Raw genomic sequence first — 16,642 nt, 5'->3', positions numbered from 1 at the left:
TGAACAAATGAAAATTTTATTAAATCCTTGCACTTGAAAATAATTTTACTGATGAACAATGTTAATGAGTGCATTTATCTAGAAACCATGGTACACCTACGTAGACAATACTGCTTGGGTGTTCCGGAAAATTAACTATATCTTGTTATCCGTCATATGAATAGTTTACTTATTATAAACTAGTTATCAATCCTTCAGTAAATTCTCTTATTTCCCTCTAAGCAAATTTTTCATTTTACAATTATTTTTAGTATTTTGTATGAGTAGAGACACTTTCGTAAATAAATTGTATTTGTTTTTCTCTTCATATTCTTATTTCACATTAGGTAGGAGACTATGCTTTTTATTTTTTTTTCTATGAGTCTGGACACTATGCGTGAAAGTTGAATCGAAAGTGTTTTGAGACCTATTTCCACTTAAATTGAATTTACAAAGGGTGGGTACTGTTTTTTCTCATTTATCAGTGCATGTTAGCGGTTCCCACTCATCAACTGACTAATTTCAGTCGTCCATGCAAAGTCCTATCTAATATTATGGCGACTGCAGAAACATTTGAATTGTTTCTTTCGGGTGACATGCCTCCCGCCATTTTAAAGAAACAATCAGGAAATATGATTATGTTATCTACTCAACGCGTTAAGAATCATTCAGGAGAAATCAAATTATTAAATTTAACTTAAATGAGCGTGTAATTTTTCTGCTTTTAGAAGTTCTTCTCTAGTATTTAAAATTGCACAGGTTGACTCCATAAATGAGGGTCAGTAGAGCTCCAACCGTCTATGCTGCAGGAAATCTTCGTCAAACGTGTAAGCTGAGGATCCCTGCTGTGATCTCAATTAACCTCCTGAAAATAATACATACAATTAACACCACGCGAGTGCACATCAAATCACACTGGAAAGTTTCTTACCACGTTTCTTACCACGTTATGTTCTCATTAAGACATCACCTTAGCCCGTCTGGCAAGGGAATCTTCGTATTTCTTCTCTCTCCAGGCTTCCTCTTTCTCAGCAAACAGTTCCTCTTTAAGGGTGGGCTTAGGATCTGTAAAATAAATAGCTTAATACAGCAGGGACTCAAATAGTAAACTGTACGACACGAGGTTCTCGCCTTATTTCCCGGTTCAAGGAAATCATGAATCATGTGCCTGTTGAGTCAAGAGGATACATGGCTTTGTAACTTGACCAAAAAGTCAAGAAAGCTAATAATCCTATCTTCAGTTTTGTTAGTATCTCAAAACGTTGTTATATTGTTGTATTGTTATTATTGGAAAAGTTTAAAGTGAGCCCGTCATTTGCAACAATAAATTGTTTATCTCTGAATATTTCTGGGTTGACTGAAATCGGGGGTGATGGAAAAATAACTTCAGAGAGCTTTCCTTTAGAATATTGCCTATTAAGGGGAATCAATCTCCTTCAAGACGCCATCTTATTGGTTATTCGTTAGAACGTGGTCGGACACAGTACTGTATAAATGCATGCGCATATATATGTTAAATTGCAATTAGCTCCAAATTAGTACCTTGACTCCTTAAAGATTTCTGACTGATTTCTGCTTCCTCGTTCTTGATTGCCCTGGTCAGCTGATCACTGACGTCACTATCTAATTAATCGTTAACAGAGTAATGTGTAATAGTTCATGATAAAGTAGATTAAAAATAGGATTGCAACTAAGTCAGTCCCTCATAAAAAGCAAATTATTCACGAAATTTCTTAAGGGATAAACAGTGAACTTGTTTAAAAAAAGTTTATTGCAAGACAATATTTTTGTGATTTAGCTCACCTATTTTGTTATCATCGACACCTTCTCCTATGTCTTGGTACTTGTACTCATATAGACCTTGAATTTGATTTACAAAAAAACAAACAAACAAATTATAGAATACGCCAAACAATTGTGCGTCGTGATGAGTGTGGAAAATTAGCTGCAGCAGAAACTTTTAGAGAATGGTTGTTCTTGCAACAATACTGTTAGTGTCGGATGTAATCCACATAGCATCAATTTTACCTCATTGAATTGGTTTAGAAAACTTATGCTCTCTTCTTGACCAATTAGAGGCAAAATTCAAACCAATATTCGTATAATCAATCACGTTGTCTCTCTCTGCTGGTCATTTACCAGTTTTCCATTGCGTTTTCAACGGCACCTTACTCAGCACAAAGGAGCCGAGAACTTACAGGAAAAACAAGCAAGCTGCCTGGAGTATGTGAAAACGCGAGTGACTAAGTCGCGGTTAGTTATAATATGGAACCTGATTAATTGAGAAAGTGGCGTGAGTTTCTGATTATTCTGGATCGATTCTGTAATCCACTCCTTTGTGATGATCACGTGCGTCTAAGAGAGTCACCCTCCCTCTACCCCACACTATTTGATCGTAATGGAAAGGTTAGCAAAACGTCAAGCAATGCTCGTTTTAAGGTATCATGTGACTTGATTGCTCAATATATTTTGGAAGGAGTCTAATCTTGTGTTGACTGTCCCACTAACCATTCTCTGCGAAGCGATTGGATGCCAGACTATTCGCTGCTGGTGTTGAAGCGGAAGTTGTCGGGAGTGACCGCTGTTCACTTGCCATGGCTATTAGGAAATACATTTTGTTTCAGTATATAATAATAATAATAATAATAATAATAATAATAATAATAGATGATGAGGAAACATAATTCGCCAAGGCGATTTTCTGTGAGGCTCCTATAACATCTTCAATGAAATCACACGAAGCACAAAAAGGAATTCATTGCCTTTCTTACCAAGACCCTGCTCACCAAGCTTTAAATCCGCCTCAGGGTTCACAGAGGCATCTGTAAAAAAGGAACAACGTGCTATATCAAGAACTTATTAACAATGCATCGTGGGAATTTCGGTTATAGTTGAAAGCTTTCATTTTGAAAATATCAGCCGATCAGAACTGAACATTCATACAAATGAGCTCAGGCAAAACAGAGGAACAAGCACACACAGCTTCTCGGATGAAAATTGAGGCGGATAGCCCCGGAAACTGCGAATAGACTGTGAAACTACAAAATCACATGAAAAAACAAATAAATGAATCCTATCAGGTGTCTCGTTTTATACTGGAGACTCAAGATATTACTTAACGTTGAAGTCATTCGTATATTTGTTGGTTTCGTTCTTTCTCTTGTGTTCGTCTCCAAACCTAAGAATGCTATCAAAAATTCTGAAGGTTATTTTTAACTTTTTGCTGCCTGAAAATAGATAACATCTGGCCTACCTGACTCAATGCACTGCTCTAACACTTTCATTTGGTTGTTTTTGCCTTTTTGAAGAATTATTTTGTAAGGTCTACGAAGGAAAGGAAACGATTTTAGATTTTTTACTAGTGCTCCACAATCCACAAAATTTGAGCAAACCTTCCATTTCCAGTCATCTATAAAAAAAATTTATTCAATTCACGACCATAACTATTTGACAAAAGATTGCCTTTTCAGTATGTTTTTTCCATGCCCTAAATCCCTGTTAAACATCAGTTACAAACTGATCACATTCATGTCTAGTCCATAATAACGATGCTTCAATCGGCGACACAATTTTTCAGACATTATCATTAAAATCACAATAAATATGCTAGAATAGCGAATGAATTATCCCTAATAATTTGCTAATTCCCCTGTGCAATGCTTTATTTTGTTTTTCGTGATTGTACAGTGGGGGAATGGGGTGTTGTATGATCTGCATTCTGCTAAATTTCATCCAGTCAATACTTGATCTTAAGTGGATACATGGATGTCTTGTCTCAACTAATTTGATTGCAAAAATTGAATAGTTTTAAGAGATGTAAGGGCTAATTCCTAAGATACAAATATCACTTGGGAGGAATCCCTGTTGGTATGCCCTCTGGTTGGGGAGAGCTCGATTTCCCATAACTAAGAAGAACAAGTTTAATCACTCGCATAATTAAATCAGTTGAAATAACTTACGAGTCAAAAGCTTGAACGACATTCGTGGTAGTGTCACTGGGTACGCCATCTTTATCATAAACAATCCCACCAGCGTCAAAGAGCTTGTACGGATTAGATCTTTTAAACGCCATGGGACTATTAGAAGGATGTTTTTGGAAATTAAGCAGCCTTGAGGGACCGCACTGCATTTTTGCCACTGAAAGAACATCAAAGGTTGGTAAGAGGTATTTCTAGTAGTCTAAAAGATGTCACTAAGCTGAAATTATCAGTCTTCTTGACTCTGCAAAATCGGTACGTAATGTTTATCTTAAGAATGGACTTCAATTGACTTATTGCACTAAATGACGAAGAGTACCGTCGGCTATGAAGTCAAGGCCAAACTAAATTGGCCTTGTATAGGCATTGTATTGGCCTGCTAGATGGTTCTGCAGCTGACTGTTAAAGTCCGTCCAGCCATATTACGTTATAAATAATATTATGGTACAAACGAGACTAATGGCTGTGGGCAAGTTTGCATTAAAAAACATCTTTTATAGAGAGAGGGGTAGCGTCTGAAGCTTCTGACCTTGGCGGCCTTGGTATCGCACCACGTGAGTTTGAAGTTGATCATATGGACTCTGCTCCTCATCTTAAAAAAGGAAGAAACATAGTACAAATTCTCTTTCGTTTTTAAATTTATCTTTTCCCGTCCCTCTTTGTATTTTCTTCGTATTTACGCGAGCTACGCGTGAATACACAAATTAGCCAATCACGTCAAAGAACTCTGACCTTGACATTGCAAAGCTGACGAGGACATTTTTCGCGTAATTTTTTCTTTGTTTTGAGCTTTCGTTCGCGCAAGTTTGTTACACTTTGTTTGGAATTTTAAAAAGTTTCGGAGTTTTTGTTTTGGCTAAATGCTGATGTTCCTTTACAAGTTTAATACATATTTTCTACGGAGTTTGAACTTTAGCCTCTTTTTTCGTGAATGGATTTTTTACAAACAGGAAGTCTGATAACCGTGAAATCGTTATTTTACTTCCCTTTAGGTGAAATTTTGTTTGTTACAAGGAAGGCGATGAATTTTTGCTACAGGAACACCGACATTGACAATCATTAAATTGGTATCGTTGTCGTTATCATTGTCATGGTGCCGATTATGTTATCGTCATCGTCAACTTTTTTTAGGTCTTATATTTCAAATAACAATTTTTCTCTTCCTCTTCCCCTTTGCACTTCATTTAACAATTGGTTCATACGTCAGTGTGCGTTCATCGAGATATGAAGCACGCGGGAAGTTTGGAGAGCACGAAAGATGCGTAAGAGTTGCTCGAGGCGTAGCCTCTAGCTTCTTGAGTGCTCTCCAAACTGCCCAAGTGCTTCATATCTCGATGAACGCACAGCTGACGTATGAAACAATTGTTTTATTTTTTTTTCTCGAGGGATGTGTTTGCTGACGTCATGAGCGTGCACAGTAGGAAAATGAAGCACGCTCGCGCAATTGAATTGATTACACAAATTTACTAGCTATGTTATAAATAACAACTTTTCTCTTCCTCTTCCCCTTTGCATTTCATTTTGTATTCATGCGTGGCGCGTGTGATTTTCCTTTATTAGCCGATCACATCACAAGACTCTAACCTTGACATCAGAAACTGACGCAGACACTTTCGCCTACTTATGTTGTTTGTTTACATTCGACCGAGAAAAACGTTGCTTTCTCAGAGATGGAAGAACCAGAGATTCAGTGAACGTTTATTCTATTTTAACCTTTTGTAACTTGGATTTTCTCCCAGAAAGATGCCGTAGATAGATGATTACCATGGCGGTGCTAATGATTGGTGCAGTGTTGGTGACAGAAAGAAGACCGGATCAGAGAAATCTAATTTTGTCCGGTTGTGCCTATAAGAAATTGTCTTTAAATCAAACTAAATGCATCCGCTATAGAGAAAATCGTAGAATACCGGCACGGCAATGAAATTGTATTTAGGTAACATTTGTGTCACAACTTACCGACGCTTAGATAATGATTGTTACCATAGTCATCTCGGTGTTTGTAGACGTTTTTGTGCACGTGTTTTAGGACAACTGGTTTGTGACGGTGGTGCTTGTTGGGCCATTCAAACTCATGACCGTAATCTGCCATGAAAAATTGTCATAACTAATTCACAAGCTTTGAAAAACTAGTGAGTAAATATGCTTGAAGTATAAAATGATTTCAATTTCGGACAAAAAAAGCAGAAAAAGGCTTGACAGGGTTTCCTTTACATGGCGAAATATCACTTTGCATTATTCCATAACAACCCGTCGCGTAATAACTTTTTTCCGATAATCGTAAGCCCAGATAAACATGACTTGATTTAAGGTATCATATTCTACTGACATTGGATCTTCAAATGTATGGCCTACAGCCTTTGACGAAGGCCGAAAGAAGTAAAAATTGCATGAAATTAAGGAATTTACAAACACCTTCCTAAAGGCCTATACAAGGGGAGGACTCCTAAAAAAAGGCCTTCTTTTGTTTCATTCATCAGTGTATGCCTCTGTAGCCGCTACAAATTTCTGTTACTCCATGACTATATACGATGAATTGATGATATAAGTCGTCTTATCTCTTCAAGCATTTCAAATTTACGAGATAAAAGTTTATCTGAGAGAGCTTGTTACCTTGGTTATTGGAAGTTTCGTTTGTACTTGCAGAGTCTTCCTCTTCGTCCTCTTCGCTATCTAAGTCGGCCTCTTTTTCGCCCACTTGGTGTTGCATGCACGAAGTGTACAGTATACATATTCTTAAATTAACATGCGCTCATAGCTTAACGTTCGTTTGCCTTTTGTTACCGAAATGGTAAAAACTGATGACACTCATAGACGTTCCCTTGCCTAACATATAGAGGAAGTCTATTTGCAATGAGTATAACTAATTTTCCAACAGCAACAGACTAGGAGAACAATTTTTTCTTTTGCCTTAATCTTCCATACTCTCTGTTCCCAAAAATGTCAAAATATTGCCATTGTGTGATTACACTCGCTCTTTAATTACCTGCCTTAATATGGTACGATTGTTTTTCTCTTAAATAAACCTCAAGTGTGAGTAAGTTTAAAGGTTACTGCATTCAAGCGAGACACTGCATTTAGGGAAGTTAGTTGTGCACGAAAATTCGTAATTGGTCCCATTAGGCCTACAAGCAGCTGATTACTTGGAAAGTTTAGTCAAAACCAATCACCTACCAGGGTCTGAAGCTTTCGGATTTGCTTCTTCTGCGTGGTATTCAGGAAACTCCTCAGGGCCTGTTGACAGTGTTCATGCATGTTGTCAAGTGCGTTTGTGAAAATTAACAAGAAGATTTAAGAATCAGAGCATACTTAGACGGTCAGTATGATGTTTGCTTTTCTTGAGTCCTAGAAAAGAATAAAGATTTCCTTTAGTAGAAAGCATAACGCGCGAGGATTTTACTGTTGTCTTTCACTGAATAGTGGTGCACGTCAGATCTTAACAATTGAATGAGAAATTTCAAAAAAGGTTGACGTTAAAGCATTTCAGTAACGATCAATAGGGTGGTTTTCTGGTCGAGCAAATTGTCCTTTAATTAGCAACACTTTCGTTACGTAAATTGGGGTGAGATGAATTTACTACGAGCGCCGATCAGTACATCAAACCCCTTTCGTCTTAACTTTTAACAGCTCGTTTTCAAAGGTGATAGGTGTACTTTTTCATAACAAACAAACAAAAGGGAAAGCTGGTCTAACGTTAAGTTTTCGTTGAGCTTCAATAAATTTTTTTTATGAAGACGTGTGTGAAACGTAACGCACCTGAATTTAGAGATGAATGGTATTTGCTTGGCTTAAATCCTAGTGAAGGTATAACAATATAGAAATGAACACTTTTGTTTTAATAATATAAAAATACGAGCTATTGCAGTTTCATTCAATGCATATGGTCATTAACTGATTTATATTGCATTTATTATTTTGCAAAGTAGTGGTCTGGAAATTGCAAGAGCCGATCAGTTTATGAAGTCACATTCAATTAAATCTCTTAATAACTTGAAATTATCACAAAATACTCTCTAATGCTGAGCTTAAGTTTCAAGGACAAGTCAGTTTGACACTGTAAGGTCGGAGGGGTGGGGAGTACTGGTCAACCAAAAGGGTACATTCAGTTCGCGCATTCTTTTGCAGAAAACGTCCAAAAGCTTTCTGCCATGTGGGACAGAAAGGCTTGGTTAATGTAAAATGAGTTTTCAAGTGTCATCCCCTCCCTGACGTCATCCAACTGCGTTAGCGTTGATTTAACTACATTGTTATGGCTAAGTTGAAAGAGACTGGTACAGAACTACTTACCTTTACATCCCTTAACACACGGCATAGTGTCAACTGGTGCTCCGAGATGACTACAGTCACGTCCACCGAATTGAGGTTTAGGACTTGTGCATGACCTGTGTCTGTAACGTACTCCTTCACCACATGTCACGCTACATTCGGACCAGTCTGAGTAAGGTGTATAACCTCCATTAACTGTAAGATGAAAAAAAATAGTTGCCTGGGATCGATAATTTAAAGTGAAATAAATTTAAACCTGAAATGATTAACACTGATCTCTCAACGAATTTGTGAGGCAATGCTCTGACAAAACGGCAGATTTTTCTATCGCATGTAGACGATTTTTTTTTTATGTCTGTAAAGGGCTGGATCAAAGTTTTTTCTACAAACGTAAAAAAATGGCCGCTCCCTTACCGGGACAGTTTTGCACATTGCACGACCTTCGCTGCAACACTTGTCGGTTGTTCACTTTGATCATGCGCAGTCTGATTCCTCCGCCGCATGTTTTATCACATGTTGTGAAACCCGTTGCTAACACGTGATCTGAAAATAACAACGAGAATTTTTCCTCAAAGTTCACCTTATCAGGTAAACACAGTAGGTTATTCACAGGAGGTTATTCACAGTAGGTTATTCACAGGAGGTTATTCACAGTAAGTTATTCACAGTAGGTTATTCACAGTAGGTTATTCACAGTAGGTTATTCACAGTAGGTTATTCACAGTAGGTTATTTACAGATGTGTTAACAAAGAACATGTTTGCGTTCTTTGAAATTGTCCAGTTCTCTTTGGTCAAAGTCAACACCAGAGTCAAGCATCAAACTGCGACCTACACTTCACAGTCACAGTGGCTAACTAAATTTTTACATAGTCCCGTCATAAGAAAAATTTTAGCTCATCTGCGAAATTTCAAACGCATTGGTGTCTTGTTTACATCACTGCGCCACTTTCACTTAAATTGGCCCATGAGGATGATGAATATATTGCGTTCCAACCAAAATAACGCATGTCTTCGCTCACCCTCTGTTTCGTTCCTGGAACACTTTGAGCTTCTACTTGTATCCATTTTATGGCACAAAGGATTCTTATAACTTATAATAACTTACTGCATAGTTTGCAGGCCTTTCTACAATATCTCTTCATCAGCTCGCTGAAAGTCAAACAATATCGTTGAGCCGCCCAGTCTTCACAGGCTTTGGGGAACTTGTCCTCGCATGTGTCAAGGTAAACTGTTCATGAACAAAGGGTATGTTTTTACCATCATAATCAAAGCATGGCTGTTGTACTATCCCTGTCTACTAACGTAGAAACTCTCGCTAGGCACGATCTTGGATGGAATCGAAAGGTGATGTAATCAACTAGCATTAGAAGACAGTAGCGTATCATTACCGATTGCTTCTCACTTGTTGGGGGAGAGATAGGTAACGAGAATAGCGACAACAGCAGTTACTCTAATAACCACCTGATTAAATATATCGGGCATTTACTGTGTTAGGGAAAGAAAATTTCTGTTTATGTGTAGTTTCCTTGATTTTTTATGGAAATGAGCTTAAGATGAGTAATCCAAATTGGAAACACATGAGCTATTTCCACTAGTACAAAACGTAATTAGAATCAGGAACATACGTATTACCAATGGAAAAAACCGGAGATTCACGGAGATTAAGTTAAATTGCACTTCCCCTTCCTGAACAATAGCATATCATCGGATGAAATTAAAAATAAAAACGTCGAGGCTCAAACGACTCTTATATGCATTATAAAATTTATGAGACTCACATATCTTAGCAGAATCCACGGGATTCAGCTCATTAAAAGTCTCCTGTAATGAAGCGTTGTGGGGCTTACGATTTTTCATCCAGTCAGTCACAGTGTTTCTTGTGCCTTTGCCGGCGGTGACAGGAGTTGGGTTTCCTGTGGTATCATGATCAACAAGTTCACTGGCCAGGTGATCAAATACCTCGTAAGACATGTTGTTACCAGCTTTACCACTGGGTAGGTCTCTAGTGCCTTGGATCACGTGTAATCCTGGGGTGCTTGTTGGTGGGATAGTATTTTCCCCCTCCACCGTTGCCAACTGCGTTTTGTTTCCGCTGTTGTTCTTCAAGGGAGAAGCCTTTGCTCTCGAGTTCTGAATCGGCGTAGACGCTTTTTCGTCAGCAGCTGATGTTGTGAACGGAGAGTGCGGCAACTCCGTTACAGTTGTCTGTACAGTTGATTGCGACTTGAGCACCTTCAAGTTCGATGGAGTCTGAGGCAAGTAAGGAGGGTTCTGGTGGACCTCTGGAGTTCCACTAAGCGCCAGACTTGGACGTTTATTTTTGTTTAAATGTTGTTGAATGTTGTTAAATGCATTTGGATGCATATTCTTTACAATAACAGTTCCTTTTTCACTTGCTTTGTTATCGCTTGGAACATCCTCAATTGCCTCCAGAACATTCCTTAATTTCTCAATATTCGAGTTCAGAGCTTTGTTTGCCACTGTTAAATCCTTGTAAGCCTTGTTCCGCACAGCATGCAGGTGCAATGGAGTCTTTTTAGACGTTTTGTTTGAACGGGTTTTGGGGGTAATAACGTCATCAATACTAAATCCGGCAAGTTTCTCTTTGTGTCTCTCTTTTTCCCTGTTCTTCAGCTTGGGAGGATGGCTATACTGATATGTTGTGTCTATTGTAAGTTTTCCGTTCAACTTGGGTTGTCCTGTCACTACAATCTCCTTGTCAATATCTGTTTCATCGTTCTGATCCAAAGGCTTCGTAAGATCAATCACAGGGCCCAGGACTTCTACCCTTTGTGTTCTTTCCGTTTTATTGTCCTCTGAAGAGTTGTGTATTGAGTCCTGTTCATGACTTGGTTCATCAACATCGCTTTCAGAGTCAATTTTTTTCGTGTTTTCCGGTTTATCTGACTCGGTATGAATCTCAATATCGTGAACAGCACTTGTTTTGCCATTATTTTTCTTTCTAGTGTGAATTGACGGCTTATTTAAATAATCGGAAGCTTTCTCCGCGATGGTGTTCACTTTTTCCTCGATGTCTTTCTCTATTTTCTCGAGGTACGTAGAATTGTTTGTATTCTGGGCAGTTCTAAAAGCTGAGAATAAATTGAGAAGTATTTATGGAAATGTGTACCGTATTGGGTCTATAGACTGCGTTTCGGCGGTCTTTATCGGTAAGTTGGCTGCTCTGCTCCAGAGCTAAGTCTCAAATTTTGTACAAATTTAAAAACGACTGAAGTTTCAAAATTTACAGCGGCATCATGGGTACATCGAGGAGGGAAAAAGACCTAGGGCTTTGTGCTCCGTCAAATAAATCCTGGAGTTGTAATGGTTGCCTTGACGAATTTTAGAGCGAAGCTGTTAAGGAGGAGCTCTCTTGAGTGAGTGTTTATTTATCATTATTTTGAGAGAAATTAACGTACCGTCCTCGATTTCCTTTAGAATTTCTTCCTGGCTTTCTTCGGAGGAATCTGCTATAAGAAAACGTGAAGGTAACTCATTTGTGAAAGCCAGAAGATTGTATATCCACCAGACATTTGGAGACGAAGCAGTTAAACAAGAGCTCTGATATGAATTTAATTCATCATTGATAACATTTCATGAAAAGCTCGAAATCTGAGCTATAACAATAGGCATAATCAAGATCCAATAAAAAGTCCATTAAAGAATGAATGGGCATAATTTATCTACCTTCTGTGTGTATTTTAATAGGCTTTTTATCATCCCCATCATCCGTCTTATCATCTGCGAATTACATAATAACGGTATTTAAACACTCTAAAACTCCTTGCAAGTATCAAAGTGCCAAATACATCCAAAGTTCTTTTAACAATTACCTTCAGTGTGTATTACAATCGAGTCGTCTTTTTCATCTTAAGGAAAAATGATCAGATTTAGAAACATGAATATTTATTTTTCGATAAACATGACAAAAGTGACATAGTATACAATCACCGTATATTATGGGACAGCTACTTTACGAAACCACTCAGTTATTTATAATTGAATTTCAAAATGAATAAACGATTTTTTTTTGGTCAGTCATCTGATTCAGTCTGAAGCAAACAAAAATTGACTATCTAAAGCCAATGACAATGACCTGTTATTTTATTTTATTTTTTTACTGGATCGAGGAAAACAATCCTCATTACTCCAAGCTGAGTTTATTTTTACCTGTTCTGACGATGTATGAACGACTCACTATTCTGTTACATGTAAAAAATTGATGCTTTCACATCCTTAAATTATTCGGCCGAGCTCGAAAAGAAAGCAAGAAAGGATTTGTTTGATATCATCTCAACAAATCAGAGCTATCATTGCCATGTTTAAGTTCTATCGGAGGTTGTTTTTTATTATTATTTCTCGCAGATTAACGTAACATCACATGGGGAGATGGCGGATGCTCGAAGGTAGCTCAAGACCACGCCTCTTTGTTTGCAATGACTACGACTCGCATTAATTTGATGAAAGTTTCGCAGACAGGAAAAAGTGAGTGGTCTCAATTCTTGTTAAAGATTAACACGTAAAACAACTGTTATGGCTTTTCCTTACCTTTTTCCTTCGATAAATACGCCTTCTCAAAATCCTCTGCACGTGGCAACATGAAGGACGACAAATATAAAGTTAACAAAAAAATTCCCTTGTAAAAAAGGAAGAATTGCTCACAATGGAACGTTCAATTCTCACCAGCGTTTAAATCGTTGGCTTTGGCAGTCGCAATATCAGCATCTTCATCCGCGGTGTCTAACAACAGTCGGAAAGAAAGGGAGAAATGAATAGATTTCAGGTAGAAATGGGTATTCCAAAGTTTGGTATGCCAAAAACTTTTGCTGAGAAAGATTTCAAAGAAATCAGCCTAAATAAAGCAAACCGCGAATAACAACTGATCAAGAAAACTTACCTATGAATGTCCCGTCTCCAACTAAAACCGTCTTTTTTTCAGCATTGCTATCTAGAATTCATAAAGATGACCTTTATCAGCTATCTAACAATAATTCATTTTATAATCACGAGAAGAGGGAAAGGAATGATTGAAATTATATGATGGGACATATATTCTAAAAGAAAAAAAAGCTTAAGGCGATTTTTCCGTTGATCGAAGGTCATCTTAAAAAAAAAATATATTATGAAACTCCGATGAGGTAAATATTCTATCTATGTCAAATAACAGTTTGAATCACTTACGACTCTAAATATTTTCCAACGCATCTCTATTTTGCAAGTAATATATTCTCTTTTGCAGTTTCTATAGCCCGTTGCTAAGTATATGGCGAAAATTAAATAATAATATGTACATACTTTTGACCGAGGAGACTTGAAGACAGCTGAAAAGATTCCTGATATTTGCTTATCGACTGTGATGAAAAATTAACTCTGTCCATGAATTAAATTACAGTGTCCGCTTTGTAAAGCACACATAAAATCTCTAGTTTTTGTACTTAATGAATACCTCATCCTCTGCGTAATGGCTTGTGGATAATGTTGTTGACGATCATTTCAAATATAAGAATTATCTAAATAGGAAAACAAACTGATGATTACCATTTCCCTGCTTTGGAAAACAACGATGAGGGGCAAGAAAGAAAGTGGAGTCCAACACGTCTTTACTCGACTCATTAACTTTCCTGAGAACCATTGTGTAAGGCTTGTGTTTCAAATGTCGCATGAACCACGTGGGATGACTGTATAGTTCAAACGCATAAAGGGTTGGGTGTTCTGTGACTTTCAAAATGAAGAAAGTTGCATCCTTATCTGTGAAAATATATCAGTAGTTTCGTTACAACACCGTTGTACAAGGAATGGATTATTTGGGCAACTTCTGGCCGCCTGCTAACTATAACTTTCTCCTGCTATATGATGGTAATTGAACTGGGTGGAGTGAAATATTGTCTAAAATCATTTGGATTTCAAAATCAAACCAGTGTGTGGCAAGGTTTCATTTGAAATCGCAAAATTGTAACACACGAAGTTCAATCTCTACTTTATAACATCCATTTTGAAATCGCAAAACAATGTTTTGTTGATTCAATTGAGCTAATTTGTAGAAAGTTGCAAAACCCTTTTTTTCTTTTACCTGCAATTTGATTGATCTTTTTAAAAGCTTCCTCGTTTGCCAGGAAAAAGAAGCGATTTAGAGCAAAAAATGATGCCTTTCATGAATAAATCGCACTAATGAGAACCAATCAGTTTAAAAGGATCACCAGTGATCTCAAAATGGATGTAATGATATTTATTGATTCCCACGTCGGCCCAAGACGTAATGCAGAATTTGTAAAAGAACCCAGTTACAGTATTACGATGACAAGTTGAATATGATTTGTTTGACTTGGTTGACAGAAGGATGTGAAAAATAATTTTGTTTCGACCTAATCATTATTCTAGAAATCGAAAAAAAAACAGCTGCGATCATAAAGTTTTCATAAACACCTCATTAAGGTTATGTTAATCACAAGTCATACTGTTGTTAGGGTAAACTGATCTCTGATCTATCGCCAACCTCAGAACAAGTGACGATGTAGCCGTCATTTTTTTCTAAGTAGAGTACTGTAAATGCGTGGATTCGTAACTAAATGTCTTTATGAGTAAATCAATAAGTTGGTAACTTCTGAGCACGGACATGAAGTAAAATAACCTGGTATTTGCCTCGTCACGAACGAGAAACAAAGAAAATAATCTAGCACTTCCTCTTTAGGAATCGAGCCCCAATGCAAATATTTGAGCCACATTTATTCTTTGTCCTACATTTGTGACGAGACGCTTAACATCTTTCATCATTACATGTTTACTAGCGTGCTTGCAATTTAAAAGCTTCGTCGGCATTCCAGGTGGGTTATGTTGACCACGAATGATAACAAATGCATTAAACAGGCTAACATGTCAGTCGTAAAAATTATTTTTCAGTTGTTTTGCCTTACCATTTACAAATATACCGAATTAACAGTTCAACAACGCAATTTTCACTTACAGAACACTGAATTGTTGACCTCCTTCTCCAAATGGAAGTGGTAGTTTTTGTGGCGCAGGTAAAACCTGGGGTGAAACAGTGCCTCCAAAGATACTGTTCCCTTCTCATCTGTGAGCCCCTCACGAATCCGAAAGATTCCTGGTTTGTCAGTCAGCATTGCTCTCCTTTTGTCAGCTCGCACACCATAATTCTCCGCCGCTCTTGTTGGATCGTCAAGAGGGGTATTAATAGAAACTATCTTGACACATTTAGGAAGCCGGAGGTCTGCTACAGGTGGAAATATGATACATGTTTTTTACGAAAAGTAACAGATTCATTCCTGACGAAAAAACATAGTTACGAAAGCGCCCTTCGTAATAATGATCTTAAGCAGGGATACAACATAGGGCGATCATGGAATGAAACCCTTTCAAAGCGTTACTAAACGCTTCTATGTCAAGTTGATGCATCCAGTGAAGCATAGAAAGACAAACAGGCGAGAAATTTAGGTCCACCACAGTTGGCAAGTTCAGTTGGTACTTCCAATACATTACCGGCTAAAATGGATTTAAACAAACATACGGGTAATTTTAAACAAGGAATACACTTAAATTTTCTTTGAACCAGAACAAGTCATCTGCTTTCGATACCGTTGAGTGAAGCCTGAACAGTCTTTGCCTTCAAGCATAATCGTTCAAGCAAAAATGTGAAGCTTCCGTTTAAGCAACGTACTGACCTTTGGCCAAGATAAGACACAGCTGGAGAGACAACAGAGCTGCAAAAATTGCGAATAACCTCATTCCCAAATTTTTACCAGTAGACTGTGAAAATGGCAATGAAATTCAAAAACAAGAAGTCATATTTTGACTACCATAAACGCAAAAAAATCGAATTAAATTTATTAATGACCTTATGTCTTTGATTCACTTGAGCGAGCACCAATGAGGTAATTCACTGAATTGTCACACTACAACAGGGATTTTTATGTTTCAAATTACCGCCACCGGTTGAGGAGCCAAAAAAGCAGTTTTTTCCAATGACAGTCCTTAGGTTCATTGCGTTATACCGAATGAAAACGTCTTTAATCAAGAGCACTCTTCTAAACTCTTACAGGCTGAAGAGTTCGGTCTCTTTTTGACAACGAAATTCGTCGTTAACGCTCGTTCGATGAAAAAGTCGGGCTTAAGTCACACATTCGTGTCGTCACCGTTTTCTTTCTATGATTAATTACTATTATTTCTATGTCTTTGTTCTTAAAGCAAACGAAACAATAACGTGATTTCCTGCGATTGTGCTACTAAGGTTATGCTGCAAACTTAAAGGTGTATTGGTCTGCCCACTCTGCGGGTCTGTTCAACACAAATCTCCCACAAAACCGCCAGCTACGCAAGCTAACGGTACCTCTTTGATGAGATTAAGGGGCTGCCCCCTATTTAAGTCAAAAGCCCTCAAAATTAATGGTAGTATACACATGAAGCCAAT

The 16,642-nt window shown here is 37.7% G+C and overlaps 1 protein-coding gene across 11 annotated transcripts; it reads right to left on the bottom strand.

Annotated features, from left to right (window-relative positions):
- On the bottom strand, window positions 1-16,060 carry LOC113669090 (uncharacterized). 11 transcript variants are annotated; one of them, XM_089205607.1, is made up of 27 exons: window positions 15,897-16,060; window positions 15,182-15,448; window positions 13,759-13,968; window positions 13,118-13,168; window positions 12,904-12,960; window positions 12,769-12,804; window positions 12,054-12,089; window positions 11,908-11,961; window positions 11,640-11,690; window positions 9,999-11,312; window positions 9,326-9,448; window positions 8,634-8,762; window positions 8,241-8,414; window positions 7,710-7,748; window positions 7,263-7,298; window positions 7,128-7,187; window positions 6,567-6,650; window positions 5,913-6,038; window positions 4,486-4,548; window positions 3,939-4,116; window positions 3,233-3,303; window positions 2,751-2,801; window positions 2,488-2,577; window positions 1,783-1,839; window positions 1,522-1,602; window positions 911-1,044; window positions 1-844 (listed from the first exon to the last, which is right to left on the bottom strand). In XM_089205607.1, exons 1-26 carry the CDS (start codon window positions 15,958-15,960, stop codon window positions 938-940), a joined length of 3,609 nt encoding a protein of 1,202 aa, XP_089061733.1. In that variant the 5' UTR covers window positions 15,961-16,060; the 3' UTR covers window positions 1-844; window positions 911-937. The 11 variants fall into 11 exon arrangements, with proteins under 11 accessions (XP_089061733.1, XP_089061734.1, XP_089061737.1 ...); XM_089205608.1 differs by having other exon boundaries at window positions 923-1,044; XM_089205611.1 differs by having other exon boundaries at window positions 11,640-11,687.
- Window positions 16,061-16,642: the final 582 nt, after the last annotated feature.

Source organism: Pocillopora damicornis, chromosome 4, assembly GCF_964200805.1.
Source record: "Pocillopora damicornis chromosome 4, jaPocDami1.2, whole genome shotgun sequence".
NCBI lineage: Eukaryota > Metazoa > Cnidaria > Anthozoa > Scleractinia > Pocilloporidae > Pocillopora > Pocillopora damicornis.
The sequence above is the reverse complement of the archived record's forward strand: the minus strand, read 5'-3'. Positions and strand labels throughout refer to the sequence as shown.

What these genes read in the sequence shown, in the direction of transcription:
- LOC113669090 (XM_089205607.1), bottom strand. Translation starts at nt 15,960, where the DNA reads ATGAGGTTATTCGCAATTTTTGCAGCTCTGTTGTCTCTCCAGCTGTGT. An exon ending in GTGTGTTAAGGGATGTAAAG is followed by an intron (nt 7,749 to 8,240) that starts GTAAGTAGTTCT and finishes TACCTTCACTAG; the next exon opens with GATTTAAGCCAAGCAAATAC. An exon ending in CCATTCATCTCTAAATTCAG is followed by an intron (nt 7,299 to 7,709) that starts GTGCGTTACGTT and finishes ATTCTTTTCTAG; the next exon opens with GACTCAAGAAAAGCAAACAT.